A 13,216-nucleotide genomic window follows, 5' to 3' on the forward strand; every position below is an offset into this window, starting at 1 on the left:
CTTATGTACATACATAAATGGTACTTTTTTTAGAAGTTGGTTGTTAAACATTTGCCAGCACTCTCCTGCCCCTATCATCCTAAGAAACTGCTTATTGTCAGTGACTCCCTTCTTCCTAAATCCAGAGGTCACGTCTCAGACTTTAGCTCAACCTCTTTTCAGCATATATTTTGACCACGTCCCTCTTTTTAAATTTTTTCTTGCTTAGCTTCTGAAAAATGGTTCCCCTCGTTTACCTCCCACTGTTCTGGCTGCTCCTTCTCAGACTCACCCAATAAATACGTACAGGGCATCAGTCACTGAGGACATGCTACTGGGTTATCTCCTCCACTTGCCCCTTAAATGTTGGTGGTCGCTACTCCTTGGGTGACTTCATCTACCTCTTGTAGATGAACCAGATTCTTCTGGTTTCCGAGTCTTGGCTCTGTTATGTGAGCGCTAGCTCAGGACAAAGTCTTTGGGAGCAAGCTGTGGAGCCAATCCTGGGTTCAAAGTGCACCCTCTACTCTTCTTGGCTGTGTGTTCTGCAGCAGGCAGGTCACTTAACCTCGCTCTGCCTGAATTCCCTCAACCACACTCCAGAAGTAGCTACTATTAACACAAATACTTTAACTATTTGTTTCTTGGTCAACACCGGAGGCTTTGCCGATAGCATCAGAAATAGGTTTTCATTTTATTGTGAAATTAGTGGCTTGTTAATCAGCATAAGCCAGTCACAAAAAGAAATACTGCTTGGTTGTACTTATATGCAGTATAAAAGTAGTCAAATTCATAGAAACAGAAAGTAGAATGGTTTCTAGGAACTGCGGGGAGACAGGGTGGGGAATTATTAAGGGGTATAGAGTTTCAGTTCTGGAGATTGCTCGCACAACAGAATGAATGTATCTAACACTACTAAACGTACACTTTTAAAAAGGTTAAGATAGTAAATTTTGTTGTGTATTTTTTTAACTCAATTTAAAAAATAAATAGATAATTAAAAAATAAAAGTATCTGTGGGGAAAAGAGGGATTAGACAATAAAAGAACATATGAGTAGCCATCTGGGGAAAAATATAGATCAATACCTTATATTACAGATATCAAAGATTACAGTATAAAAAATAAAACTGTAAAAGTACTCAGAGAAACCTTGACATTTTTAACCTTTTTATTTTGAATAATTTTAGACCTATAGAAAAACTGCAAAAATGGTACAAAGTTCCTCTATACCCTTCACCCAGCTTCTCCAAATGTTAACATCTTGTCTAGCCATGGTATAATTATTGAAACCAGGATATTAGTGTTGATACAATACTATTAAATAATCTACATGTCTTATTTGAATTTTGCCAGTTTTCTAACTAATGCCCTTTTTCTGATTCATGATCTAATCCAAGGTTTCACATTGCATTATGATGTCTCCTTAGGCTTTTCCAATCTGAGACAGTTTCTCAGTCTTTTTTTTTTTTCCTTGACATACTTGAAGAGTACTGGTGAGTTATTTTGCAGAATGTCCCTCAGTTTGGATTTGTCAAGTGTTTTCTTGTGATTAGATTGAGGTTATGCATTTTGGGCAAGAATACCACGGAAGCAAATAGTGTGGAATGGGGAAGACATTTCTAAGTATGATAACAAGACACAGAAGTCATAAAAGAGAAGACTGATACATTTAAATATATATTAAAAATGTTAAAAGTACACATGGCAAAAAAATCAGCAAAAGTTAAAAGATGACAATCTAGGGGAAATATAATTCATGTTGCAGAGAAAGGGCTAATTTTGATACATAATAACCTCCTTCATATCTATAAGAAAAATACCAACAACCCAATGAAAAATGTACGAAAAAATGTTTGTGGACATTTTACAGAAAAGGAAACACAAAGAACTCTCAAATACATGAAAAGATGCCTAACCTCATTCACCGTAAGAAAAATCATGTTTACTCGTAACATATTTGTAATGACCAAAAAGTTTCATATAGCTGGAGAGGGTATGGGTTTAAGTAAACAAACCTCACCTGTTTGCTAGTGGGAGTAAAAACTGGTAACATCCACAGAGAGCAATTTGGCACTATTCATCAAAATCAACACAAATCACAAATACCCATACCCTTTGACCTAAGATTTTCATTTCTAGGAATAAACCCTACACATTTGCACATACTGTTAGGTGAGATGGAAATGTGTAGATTAGTCTTTGCAGTTTTGCTTGTATTGGCAAAAGATTGGAAACAATCAAAATGTCAACAGGGGATTAGTTAAATTATGTTACAGTGTAATACTATGAAGCCAGGAAAAAAAGCAAACTTTATACACTGTTACGGAATGATCTCCAAGTTACATGACAAAAATAAGGCGCAGAACAGTTCATATAATTTGCTTCCATTTGTGTAAAGAAGTGGAAAGCTGTGTGCACGGAACACCTCTGGAAAGAGGTCCAGGGAACTGGGAGAACTGATTGTTGAGGGGCAGAAGCTGGGTGGCTGGGAGACAGGGTGGGAGAGTGACTCTCTCCATATGCTCTTTTGAACGTTTGGAATTTGAACCACATACATTTACAAAGAAAAACATACAAACTACAACATTTTTTATAAATGGGAGCCTGCAGCTGCTTATGTTCCCTGTCTGAAAATGAAGCTAAGTCAGAGGCCAGCAGAGCTAGAAAAGGAGAACTAGATCTCTGCTGACATCATGTGAGCACCTGGATCCTGCTGTTCCATTTATGTTCCAGTTATGTGAGTCCTCAGATGCTTTTTGGTTTAAATCTGTTTGAGCTGTGTTGGCAAGTGTCTTGATTATTATGTCCATCAAAGATCTCATGTGGGTTTTTTTTTTAACCTTTATTGAGATATAATTGACAAACATACTGTGTTTTAATGACCTTTTTACTTGTGTGTTATTGCAGCTCCTAATGCCAGCAGAATGCTTAGCATTGTAGTATGAAAGAGCCCTCATTCAACAAATAAGGGAAATAAGGCCCAAGGAGAAAGCCATTTGCTTGGGGACATCATGCAGATAGGGAGAGCTGTGACTAGAATGCAAGTCTCCTGGCTGTCAGACAAATAAGCTGACTCAATTACAGGAATTTATTGAGCATCCACTACCAGCCAGGCTCTGGGCTTGGCATGTGATATGGTGGGAAATAAAGAAGATGTGGCTTCTTACCAACCATACTATCTGAAGGGGGACTTTTCCCCCCAAATAGAGGAGCTTGTTAACCCCAGTGAATCTAATGAATGGAGGGTCAGAAAGTAAGGGTTTGGGACCAGGGGGTGTCTCTTATCTCCTAGTCCCAGAGGATAAGCCTGTGTCTTGTCCTGCCCACACAGGACTCTGGCATATGGCTCCCCCACTGCCCGTGCCCACACTACCCTGCATCCCACACTAACTTAAGAGCTGGGCCTGTCCTGCTGCAGTGACAGGAGTTGGATCCCTGGCCAAACTGATAGCAAGTAATAAGGGTTTGACCAGCCTAATCATGGCTGTCCTCACAGGAAGATTGGGCACACAGGTCCTGCTCAAACCCATCCTCCCCAAACACGTGCCAGGGGGTTCACTATTAGCAGTCCCCAGCTATACTGGGTTCTCTATGAAAACACGCTTCACTAAGTCTGTAGTTCACTATCATTCATTCACTATTCATTTGCCTGCATCGTTTCTGGCACTGTGTTTGGTACTTGTACAGGGAGAACTACACAGATTAAAAGATACCACTCTATATTATGTTTTATATTTAAAAAATCTAGAGATATTCTATCTGGAAAAAAAAATGGATTAGCCAATTAAAAAAAAAAAAAAAAAAGACCCATCAAGGCTAGGTTTCCCCAAATGTAAAATCAAGACAATACTTAATTCATAGGATTGAGGGTTGATTGATCATGGCAGGTATTTACAACAACATTCCTAAGAGCACTGTTGTAATAGCAAAGAACAAACAACAAAACTGGAAACAGCCTAAAATGCTGGTCCTTGAGAGACTAGTTAAATAAACTATGGTAAGACTTCTGTTTAAACATGGAGGATTGGCCATGAGCATTTGTCTTCTCTCCAAATGTTAACTAAGTAACAGGAGAAGAGTCAAGTGTAAATCAATAAGTACCAAGAGACCAAGAGAGAAGACAGCTGCAGACCAAAGATTTCAACAAAGCTTTGGAGGCTGGACAGCAGCCAAAGTACAGCGACAAACCAAGTAGGGCAGAAGGAATCAGGAGGACATGGTACCCGAAACCCTGTGGGTCTCCAGACCCTGGGTCCAACCTGGCTGAATGCAGGGGTGGCTGAGAGTCTGTGTTCAGTGTTCAGGCCCCTGCAGCTCCCTCACCTTTTACACCCGAGTCACACATACCACCCCTCCCTCCACATGCTCATTTCCAAGGACGCTTTGAACTTGGGGACACCAGGCCCAGCAGAGGTGAGAACGGAGGCTAGAAACAGGAGCCCCCACCCTGTTTCAGATCCACTCCCCCATCAAGGGCAGGGGATGGAGAATGGAGGATATTGTTCTCTCAGAAATCTGAATGGTCCCAGAGAAAGCCTGCCACTGATCAACACTTGAGAGAGTCCCCCTGAAAAGCAAAGCTGATATGATAGCCAATGAATGCTCCTTCTGCCCCCAACAGCTTTCAATCATCCTTTTGGTAGCTCCCTATTAAACACGAACAAAGTATCAGCCAGCATTTGAGGAATGTCTCTAAAATGAAAGAGAGACACTCCCATATATAGCATCACAAAAAAGAAAAAAAAAAGAGCCAAAGAAATCTAGAAGAAACAAATACTAGGGAGCAAAAGTTAAAACAAACAAACAAAACCAATCATTGGAAAGTAAAACAAACAGAAGGGACAACTCAATACATATAGTCTGTTAGCATTTGTATTTTTAAAAAGGAAAAAAGAATCTACAAGTACGGTGTTTCCCGAAAATAAGACCCATCTGGAAAATAAGCCGTAGCAGATTTTTCAGGATGACATCCCCTGAACATAAGCCCTAATGCGTCTTTTGGGCACAACTTAATATAACACCAACTCTTATTTTGGGGGAAACACGGTATTTACAAGACGAGACAGCAAATGTGTCAGGTACGGGTCCTGAGAAGCTCAGAACCAGAGTTCACTGTACATTCCTATATACCTTTTGAATTTTGATTGGGTTACCTATTACCTAGTTTAAAATTTAATACTGAATTAAAAAAAAATATCCTCAGAGGGATGAGAGAAGATACTGCATTTTTTGAAATGAAAAAAATAAAATAAATATAACAAAACTTTTTTTTTTCCAAATTGGAGGATATATGAAACTGTCCAGAAAGTAAAACAAAAAGATAAATGAGTTGGGGGGGTCACCAAGGGAACCTCAGCTTTACGTGTAGTGTTTTAATATTTTGCAAGGAGAATGTAGTCATATTATTTAATTTAAAAACTGAGCACGTGGCAATCCCTGTGAAGCCTCTCGCACACAGTAGGTCTCTGGCAGTTTCTCTTCCCTCCATGATGAGCCCAGGGCTTTAGGCAGCCCCAGAGCCTTCCTGACTTGGAGGGCTCTGCCAGAGGTTACAGGGTTTGAGCAGTTGACTGTCATGGCAGTGAGGCCAGCCCTTTGGTCCCCATTCCAGGCAGCATTCTCGAGGGCATGCCTCTTCTGTTCCTAATTAGAAGGCTTTGACTTACAAGCTGCATTAAGGGACACACAAGGTCTCTGAAATTATAATTACCAGTTTGGTCATGTTTAACTCAGGTGGATGGAGCAAGTTCATTAGTCAGTGTGGAAACGACCTAGGCCCCTTCTATCCCAACTTCTCAGTCAGATGTGTTAGAAGAGGAAAAACAAACCTTTATAAAAGGTTTTCTCTGTGCCACCTACATCAGAATCGCCAGAGTAAGTACTTGTTACTTACTTGTTAGATGTGTACTTAGGCCCCCTCCCACATCCTTTAAGCCTTGGGAGTAGGGGCCAGAGATTCAGCTGCCAACCCCTGAAGCGGGTAAATGTAGAAGCCAGATCTCAGTTATGCAAACATATGACCTTGTTTTTCTCTAGTTCCACTTACCCCTATTTGGAGCTCCCTTCTACCTGCTTGCAGAAAACATTCTCTTATCAGTCATCCCACCCCTCCCGCTTCTGCTGCTTCCACCATTGATCTAAATTTGGGGAGTTCCATAACACCAAAGCACATGTTTGTGGGCACCAGGGTGAACTGCTCAGAGTCCTCTCTCTGAGATAAATCCTCATGGTCCCTGCCTCTGTGGTCCCTTGCTCTCATTCCTACTCTGCTGCGGCGGCCCCCAGCATCCTGGAGTGATAGCAATGTGCCAGCTTTCCAAGCCACATCCCGTGGCCTTGGCTGCCCAATTTTACTCTGGATTCTGTCCCTTCCATGTCCTGGAGTTGGCGAACTGGGGAAATGGGGATCACTCCTAAACCAGTGTCTAATGTCTTGTCCTCCACTAGCTTCTCCACAGCTAGTGCAGGGTCTTTGGTCAGAGTAGGGAGGCTCTGCCTGTTTGTACCTCTGTCTAATCTTCCCTGTCCTAGACACAGATACTGCGGCTTTTGAACTTAAAAGTTAGAATGTGGTATTTTTGTTCTCTGGCTAGAGAGTAGCGTAGTTTCAGGGTCTGAAAGCCAGAGCCAGCACCCCACACTGTGATCTGAGGCCCCCATGGAAGCCACTCTATTCCTCCTCTTCACATAGGCTGAGCCACCAGACATTCTGTGTTAGTGAGTGCACAAGGACCAGTGAAGTGGCCGCTCCTAAGAGAAGGAGGGAGCTGACAGCATCTTATCTGAGACCCAGCACACATGCTCCCTGCTCACTCACCTCCCCCAGACAGCTGGGAAATGGCACCTCTGGTGACACAAGCAGTCCCCAGGCTTCTGTTGGGAGGGAGTGGGGCACTGCAAGGGGGAGGTTCTCACCCCAGGGAAGCTGGCTCCTGCTTGTCTCAGAAGCCAACACCAGCCTCCCCTCCTCCCCTTCAAGGGATACAGTGAGCACCCCCACTAGTGCTCCTAAGATGTCTCCTCCTTCATTCTTGAGACTTGCCTTCACCCACCCCACCGGTTAGGCAGCTTACCTGGTCCTGTCTTCTCCTGGCTGCAGTGTCAGGCCTGCTGGGAATGAGCCCGGTGGGTATGTACAGATGCTGGGTCTGTTTAGGAGGCCTAAAGCAAGATCAGTCAGGGATGAAAGGGGCCGTGGATAAACTCCTCCACCATGTTCCAGATCAATCCATATAAGAAATGTATATTTAGAGCCCGTACAGCTAATGTATTTTGGGTCCAGAGACAGGACAGGAACTCTCCAAGGTCACACCTATGAAGCCAATCAGCATGTAAAATAGTACCATGTAACCTGGGTACTGCAGGCACCCCCTTTGCCTACTGTTCTTTCCACCTAAAAAAAAAAAAAAAACCAAACCCCAAAACAAACAAATAAAAAACTGTCCCTTTGGGCCTAGGCTCTGCGCCTGGAAAAAAGGCTGAGCCCTCCTCCTGAGGCCCGGCTAACAATAGGCCAGAGCCAGGTTTTGGCCAGTTTGCAGCCATCATGTGAAGTAGCCCCAGGAAGCAGCCTCAGAGTCCTCCCTGGGGCCCCTAAGCTTGCCCTACCTCAGTCGGGCCTGGCTTGCCAAGTAGCCCTGGTCTGAACTCCAGTTGTGAAGTGGAGCACCTTTCACACCCGCAGTGACTTGGCTGGGGTGTGGGGGAAGAGCCTGCCTCATCTCCTTTCCTTCATACCCCCCTACTCAGCGGCCGGGGGGGTCTCAGACCTCCTTCGAGACATCCACCTGCGGGGTGATAGATTGGTTCCCAACCGCCGTCACCCCACTCCACCTCGGCAGCAGGGTCCCAGCTATTCGCATTGTTTCGGGATCGACACCTGCCTTTTCTAATTTTCCACCTCCAGCCCACGCCAAGAGCTAAAGACGGGTTACCAGGCGTTGGGAGTTGGGTGAAGGGTGAAACCTTGAGCTGTGTAGAGTGCAGACTGACTGAAGTTTCACTATAGGAGGGAGGACGTGGTTTGGGGGTGAGACGTGCCGTGGGGTGCAAGTGGCAGAGGCGTGGGGGCGGCTGTGCGGGCTCTGGTGTAGCAGGGTGGGAGAGAGCGGGCGCACGGGAGCCGCAGGAGTCAGGCTGCGGTAGGTGCAGAGGCTCAGCGGGCACGCCCCGCGGCCTGCCGCGCCCCGCCCCCACGGCCCGGCTCGTACCAGTCGCCACTGCGCCCCGCCCCCGCCCCCGCCCGCAGTGCCCGGATGTGGGTGACGTGCAGCCGCCATCTTCCCGTCCCCGGTAGCCAGCGCCAGTCGGAGCCAGCGCGAGCCGCCATTCCTGCAGCTGCCAAGTCCTGCACCCGCTGCCCCCGCCATGTGAGTCGGTCGCCCTTGCCCGCCTCGGGCTGGCCTGCGCCCAGCTGCCGCCCTGGGGCCGGGGCCCGGGGTTCGGCCCGCGTCCCTCGCTCCCCGAGGCCAGGCCAGCGCCCGTGACTGCGCGCGGGCAGCGGGAGAGCCCCGCCACCCGGGCTGGCCGCGCGGGCGGTGGCCGCGGGAGGAAGTGGACCCGGCGTCCGCCCGCCCCGCCCCTGTCATCGCTGCCGCCGGTCATTTCGGGTCGACCCTGGACCAAGTCTGTGAGGTCGCCCTCATTTGACAGGCGGGGAAACTGAGGCCTGGAGGGGGGAAGGGGCCCCACTCAAGGTCATGGCAGCTCTTCGGCGGCGGGGCCAGACGGAATCCAGGACTCCCATCGGCTGGCTTCCCTCTCGAAAAGGAGGAAGGGAGGGACGGTTGGATGGACAGGCGGATGGGCGGAGTCCTGGCTGCGGGGCCGAAGGCTCCAGGCCCTGGGTCTGAATCCGTCCCTGCCCCTCAGGTCGGCTACCGCTGCCACCGCCCCCCCTGCCGCCCCGGCTGGGGAGGGAGGCCCTCCTGGGCCCCCTCCAAACCTCACCAGTAATAGAAGACTGCAGCAGACCCAGGCCCAGGTGGATGAGGTGAGTGGAGTGGGTGAGGGGAACCAAAGACGGTGGGAAGGACACTGAGGGTTGGCAAACCAGTGTTGGGGGGTCCATCTTGGGCTGGGGGTGATGGTAGTTCACGTTTATGAGTTTTGGGACAAAGACATACCATACCCCATCCCTGTAAGCATGTACTTGTAAGGGCCTTGGAGTGTTAGCTTTGCTAGTCCTAGGGTGTTTCAGCCTGGGCAGGTGTGCTCTGGTGACGGGCAGGCTACTTGAAACTGGATAAATAGAGGGTGCTGCTATGACATCTGAGATGTCTGGCTATCAGCATGCCCCTGATGTGTACTTCTTGCATGTCCCCAGGTGTGCTAGGCTTGTTCTGTGTGTGTCCTTGGCATTTAAGCCTGGCAACATCGGGGTGCATGTTCCATATGTGGGCATGGTGGTCGAGGAGTGCCCTCATTGAGGCGGGCCTTGGCATACCCCCTGCCTCGTGGACCCCTCCTCCAGGTGGTGGACATCATGAGGGTGAACGTGGACAAGGTCCTGGAGCGGGACCAGAAACTGTCAGAGCTGGACGACCGTGCAGATGCACTCCAGGCGGGGGCCTCCCAGTTTGAAACAAGTGCAGCCAAGCTCAAGCGCAAATACTGGTGGAAAAACCTCAAGGTAATGGTGGAGGCACATGGGAGGGCAGGTAGAAGGACTGGTGGGTGAATGGGGAGTTTGTGGTCTGTCCACTGACCCTCTCCTCTTACCCACAGATGATGATCATCTTGGGAGTGATTTGCGCCATCATCCTCATCATCATCATCGGTGAGTAGGGCAGGAATGGCTAGGGCCCTTTCTTTGGAGAGGTTTCCCTATGAGTTCTGGGTTCTGAAGGTCATTAACCTAGTTTTTACTATTCATCAAAAAGCATATATAGCTGCCAATGGCAGTTCTGATTCATCTAGAGCTCCAAACCTTGATTTTGTTTAGCCTGCGTTTTGCCTGGTCCCGGGCAATTCTGTTTAGATGTTTGGAAACGAGAGCTAGTGGATCCCCACTACTCCCTTGAGGACTCTTTGGGCCTGAGAACCCTGAAATTGGGGAGTGGGAGAACAGGAAAGGCCCATAGGCTTGATATATGGCTAGGAAGCCAACCACCGAATTATTTAAGAGCTTATGGTCTCAGAGGCCCAGAGGATTTGGGGTCTGTGGCCCTAAGGCCATACCATGGGGTTGAAAAGACCTTGGAACCTCCTGTCCAACCCCCTTGCTTTACAGGGGAGAACCCGAGGCCCAGAGGGGAAGGGATGTCAGTCAGCTGGGGAGTGGGGAGGATGGGAGCAGGGCCAGGCCTGACACACTGCTTTCTCTCTCTTTCTCCCCTCTCCCCCTTCATCCTTCTTTCCCTCTCTACAGTTTACTTCAGCTCTTAAACCCCCGAGGAGCCTGCCCTGCCCAGAGAAGGGCCTCTCCCCCCCATTCCCAGCTGCTCCTCCACCTCTCAGCCATATCTTCCAGCCCCCCATCCGTGTGTGTCTGTGTGTGTGCCCCCCTGTAAATAGCCAGCTGTTATTTATACATATATAATATTATATATATTTGGTCTGTTTGTAGTTTTATTACTAGAAGATTTTTCCGGTTGTCCTTAACACCCCTTCCTGAGGTTCCCGTCCTTCTTCCTCTTTCCCTCCTTCCCGTTCCCTCTTTTCCTTACCAGCCCCAAGTCCCTTCATTTGCATCTGCTATGCAATAGTCCCTCTTCCTCCCTTCTTTCCTTGGACTTAGCTGACCCTTCCTCCCACCCTGGCCTTCCCCATACCCTCACCCCCCTACAAAAAAGACAAAAAGCAATTGTCCAGGCCTCCCTAGGTGCATCGTCTGTGCATCATTTGGGAGGCTCTGAGACTGGCCCCACTTGGTCCTATGAATCCCAAGGTCTGGGAGTTTCCAGCATGTTAATTAGCATTCATTTGCACACTGACATCCCTTTTGGTTTCCTTCTTTTTTGTTCCATCACTCTTTGTTTTTTCAACCCGTCTGTTTTTTGTTTTGTTTTGTTTTTTTTTACTGAGGAGTTAGTCCCCATTGGTCACACTTTCATTTGCATGACATTACTTGTAGGTGGTGGGGAGCCTGGGCTTTTGGGGAACCAGGCTGCTCTGGCCCCCAGAATCATCCCCTCCTAGCCCCGCTAGTCTAGTTTGCCTCCCCTACCCCCATTTTCCAAGCCTCTTGTCCCCTCCTCTCCCTCCCTCCAGCTGGTGTATAAGTGTCTTGGAGTTCAGTGTGTTATGATGGACCAATAATTCTGCCACTTAGAGTTTCTCCCCACATTCCTGATCCCCAGTTTTCATGTGGGGCACTCAACTGACATTCCCATGGGGTCTCCCTCCCATCTGACTGATCTGCCCCTCCTCCTCCCACCAGGAGAGTTGGGGGTTGGCCACAATCTGATATCTTTTGGGAGGTGGCTGCCAGTGTGTGAGGGGTCATCACTGCCTTGGAGAGGAGTGGAGCAGGGCAGAGAATCTCCCCAATTCCTGCCTGAAGTCTCCTCTGGCCCCACCCCTGCTGGGGGTTGGACTGAAAACCCTCCTCAGTTTGGGGGGTGTTGCCTCCTTCACTGCCCAGCTCCTCTGACTGCCCTCGCTGAATTCAGAGCGTGGGTACTAGTCACTGCCAATGTGTGTGCGGGACTTGCTGAAAGATGGGGGTTCTTGCCCCTCTCCATGGTGGTCCAGCCCAGAGAGAGAGCTGTGTCCTCCTTAGGTGAAGTGATAGAGGAAGGGTCTAATGTCTTTTTAAATGGCACAATTTTAGGGGTTTAAGGGTGCAGTCCCTTAAACTGTCACTAGAGGGGACCCCCCCCAAACTCTTTCCCCCACACTCAAGGTGTCTGTGGAGGGGGAGCAGGGAGATCTAAGCTGTGGTGTGAAAGGGTAGGGAGAGATGCTGGGGGTGGGGGTGTTGTGCTCTAGACCCCCCCATATTATCCCAGTGTCCCCTGCCCCCCTTCCCTCACCCCATGCCCCCAATTCTGTGGCGCATCCAGATTGTGAAAATGTACAATAAATGTGTAATGAGTAAGTGGTGTCTGTTCTAAGATCTTTTCTTAACCAGTGGGAAGAGTATTGGGTCTGCAGATTTAACAGAAAGGTTGAGAAGATACATTGGGAAGGGACTGAGCTTTTGCTGGAGAGGGCCTGACCTTGGGCAGGATGGATGAAGTGTGATTCCCAAAGTGGCCACGTGGGGGGGTCCACCAAGAGTAGTTAATGGGAATGTAAATGATACCTATGTCTCACCCTGGTGAGCCCTGAGGTGTAGGCTTCCCAGCTTTCCCTCCCTTCTCGTTTGCCTGGAAGCATGTTCTTGCTGTTTGTTGGATCCCTTTTACCCCTTGATTTAACTCCCTTACCCTGTGCAGTCGCTCCTGTGGTCATTTACTCTTTTGCCTGAAGTAAACGGCCAACTTTTGTGAAACATCTCTTCCCCGTTGTGCCTGACACAGTGCCAGCTGTGTCCAGAAGGGGTTAATAAATACTTACTGAACAAATTGGCCTAGGGAGACCCAGCTGAGTGTGGCATGGAGCTGGCTATAGATGGCCTGTTACCCCTGCCCTCTGTTGTCCTGCTGGTAACTCCAGTCCATGATACATATCATGCCCCTGATGTGGCACCCAAGCATTCCTGTCCCCAGGTGCTTCAACAATGAGTGGGGTGTGCTAGGAGAGCTCTGGAGGACACAATTCTCTGGGCTGCAGCATTAAGATTCAAGAGTATAAGCAACCTAGACAGTTTCCCAAACTTGTGGGCTCCTAAAAACTACCAAAAATGCATTTAAAATTAGATTTTCAGGCCCCTTCCTTGGAGAGTCTGACTTAGCACAGATGATTCTTATAATTAGGTACACAGTTATAATGTCCACCATTTATTGAAGGTTTACTATAATATATTCCAGTCAGTGCTCAGAGCGCTTTCTCATTTCATCTACTGAATACTTTCCAGGTTTAGGGTTCTCCTAGGCCTTAGAACCTGGGTTGGCCCCATTACTGACTAGTGTGTTAATCCAGACGGATTATGTAACCTTTCTGGATCACACTCATTTGTGAGGCAGTGGGTAGTAAGTGAGCCGGCCTCCAGGTCTGTGAAAAGAGCCTGGCCTGGCCCACAAAAACTCATAGGAGCCTGCTATTATCTTCATCGTCACCCTCACGCGGCACTGAGATCCGAAGACCACTTCACCCTAATGCACCTTCTTACCTGGGGGAGCCTCAGGAAC

At 48.2% G+C, this 13,216-nt stretch overlaps 1 protein-coding gene across 1 annotated transcript; it reads left to right on the plus strand.

The window, feature by feature from the left end:
- The first annotated feature begins 8,223 nt into the window (after positions 1-8,223).
- VAMP2 (vesicle associated membrane protein 2) lies at positions 8,224-12,021 on the plus strand. The gene is made up of 5 exons (XM_074320854.2): positions 8,224-8,350; positions 8,853-8,973; positions 9,454-9,612; positions 9,708-9,759; positions 10,351-12,021. Coding segments are annotated over exons 1-5 (351 nt in total). The 5' UTR covers positions 8,224-8,348; the 3' UTR covers positions 10,368-12,021.
- Positions 12,022-13,216: the final 1,195 nt, after the last annotated feature.

This window comes from Rhinolophus sinicus, chromosome 12, assembly GCF_057876585.1.
Source record: "Rhinolophus sinicus isolate RSI-liver-muscle chromosome 12, RSI-T2T, whole genome shotgun sequence".
Lineage (NCBI taxonomy): Eukaryota > Metazoa > Chordata > Mammalia > Chiroptera > Rhinolophidae > Rhinolophus > Rhinolophus sinicus.

What these genes read in the sequence shown, in the direction of transcription:
- VAMP2 (XM_074320854.2), top strand. An exon ending in CCCAGGCCCAGGTGGATGAG is followed by an intron (nt 8,974 to 9,453) that starts GTGAGTGGAGTG and finishes CCCCTCCTCCAG; the next exon opens with GTGGTGGACATCATGAGGGT. An exon ending in ACTGGTGGAAAAACCTCAAG is followed by an intron (nt 9,613 to 9,707) that starts GTAATGGTGGAG and finishes TCTTACCCACAG; the next exon opens with ATGATGATCATCTTGGGAGT.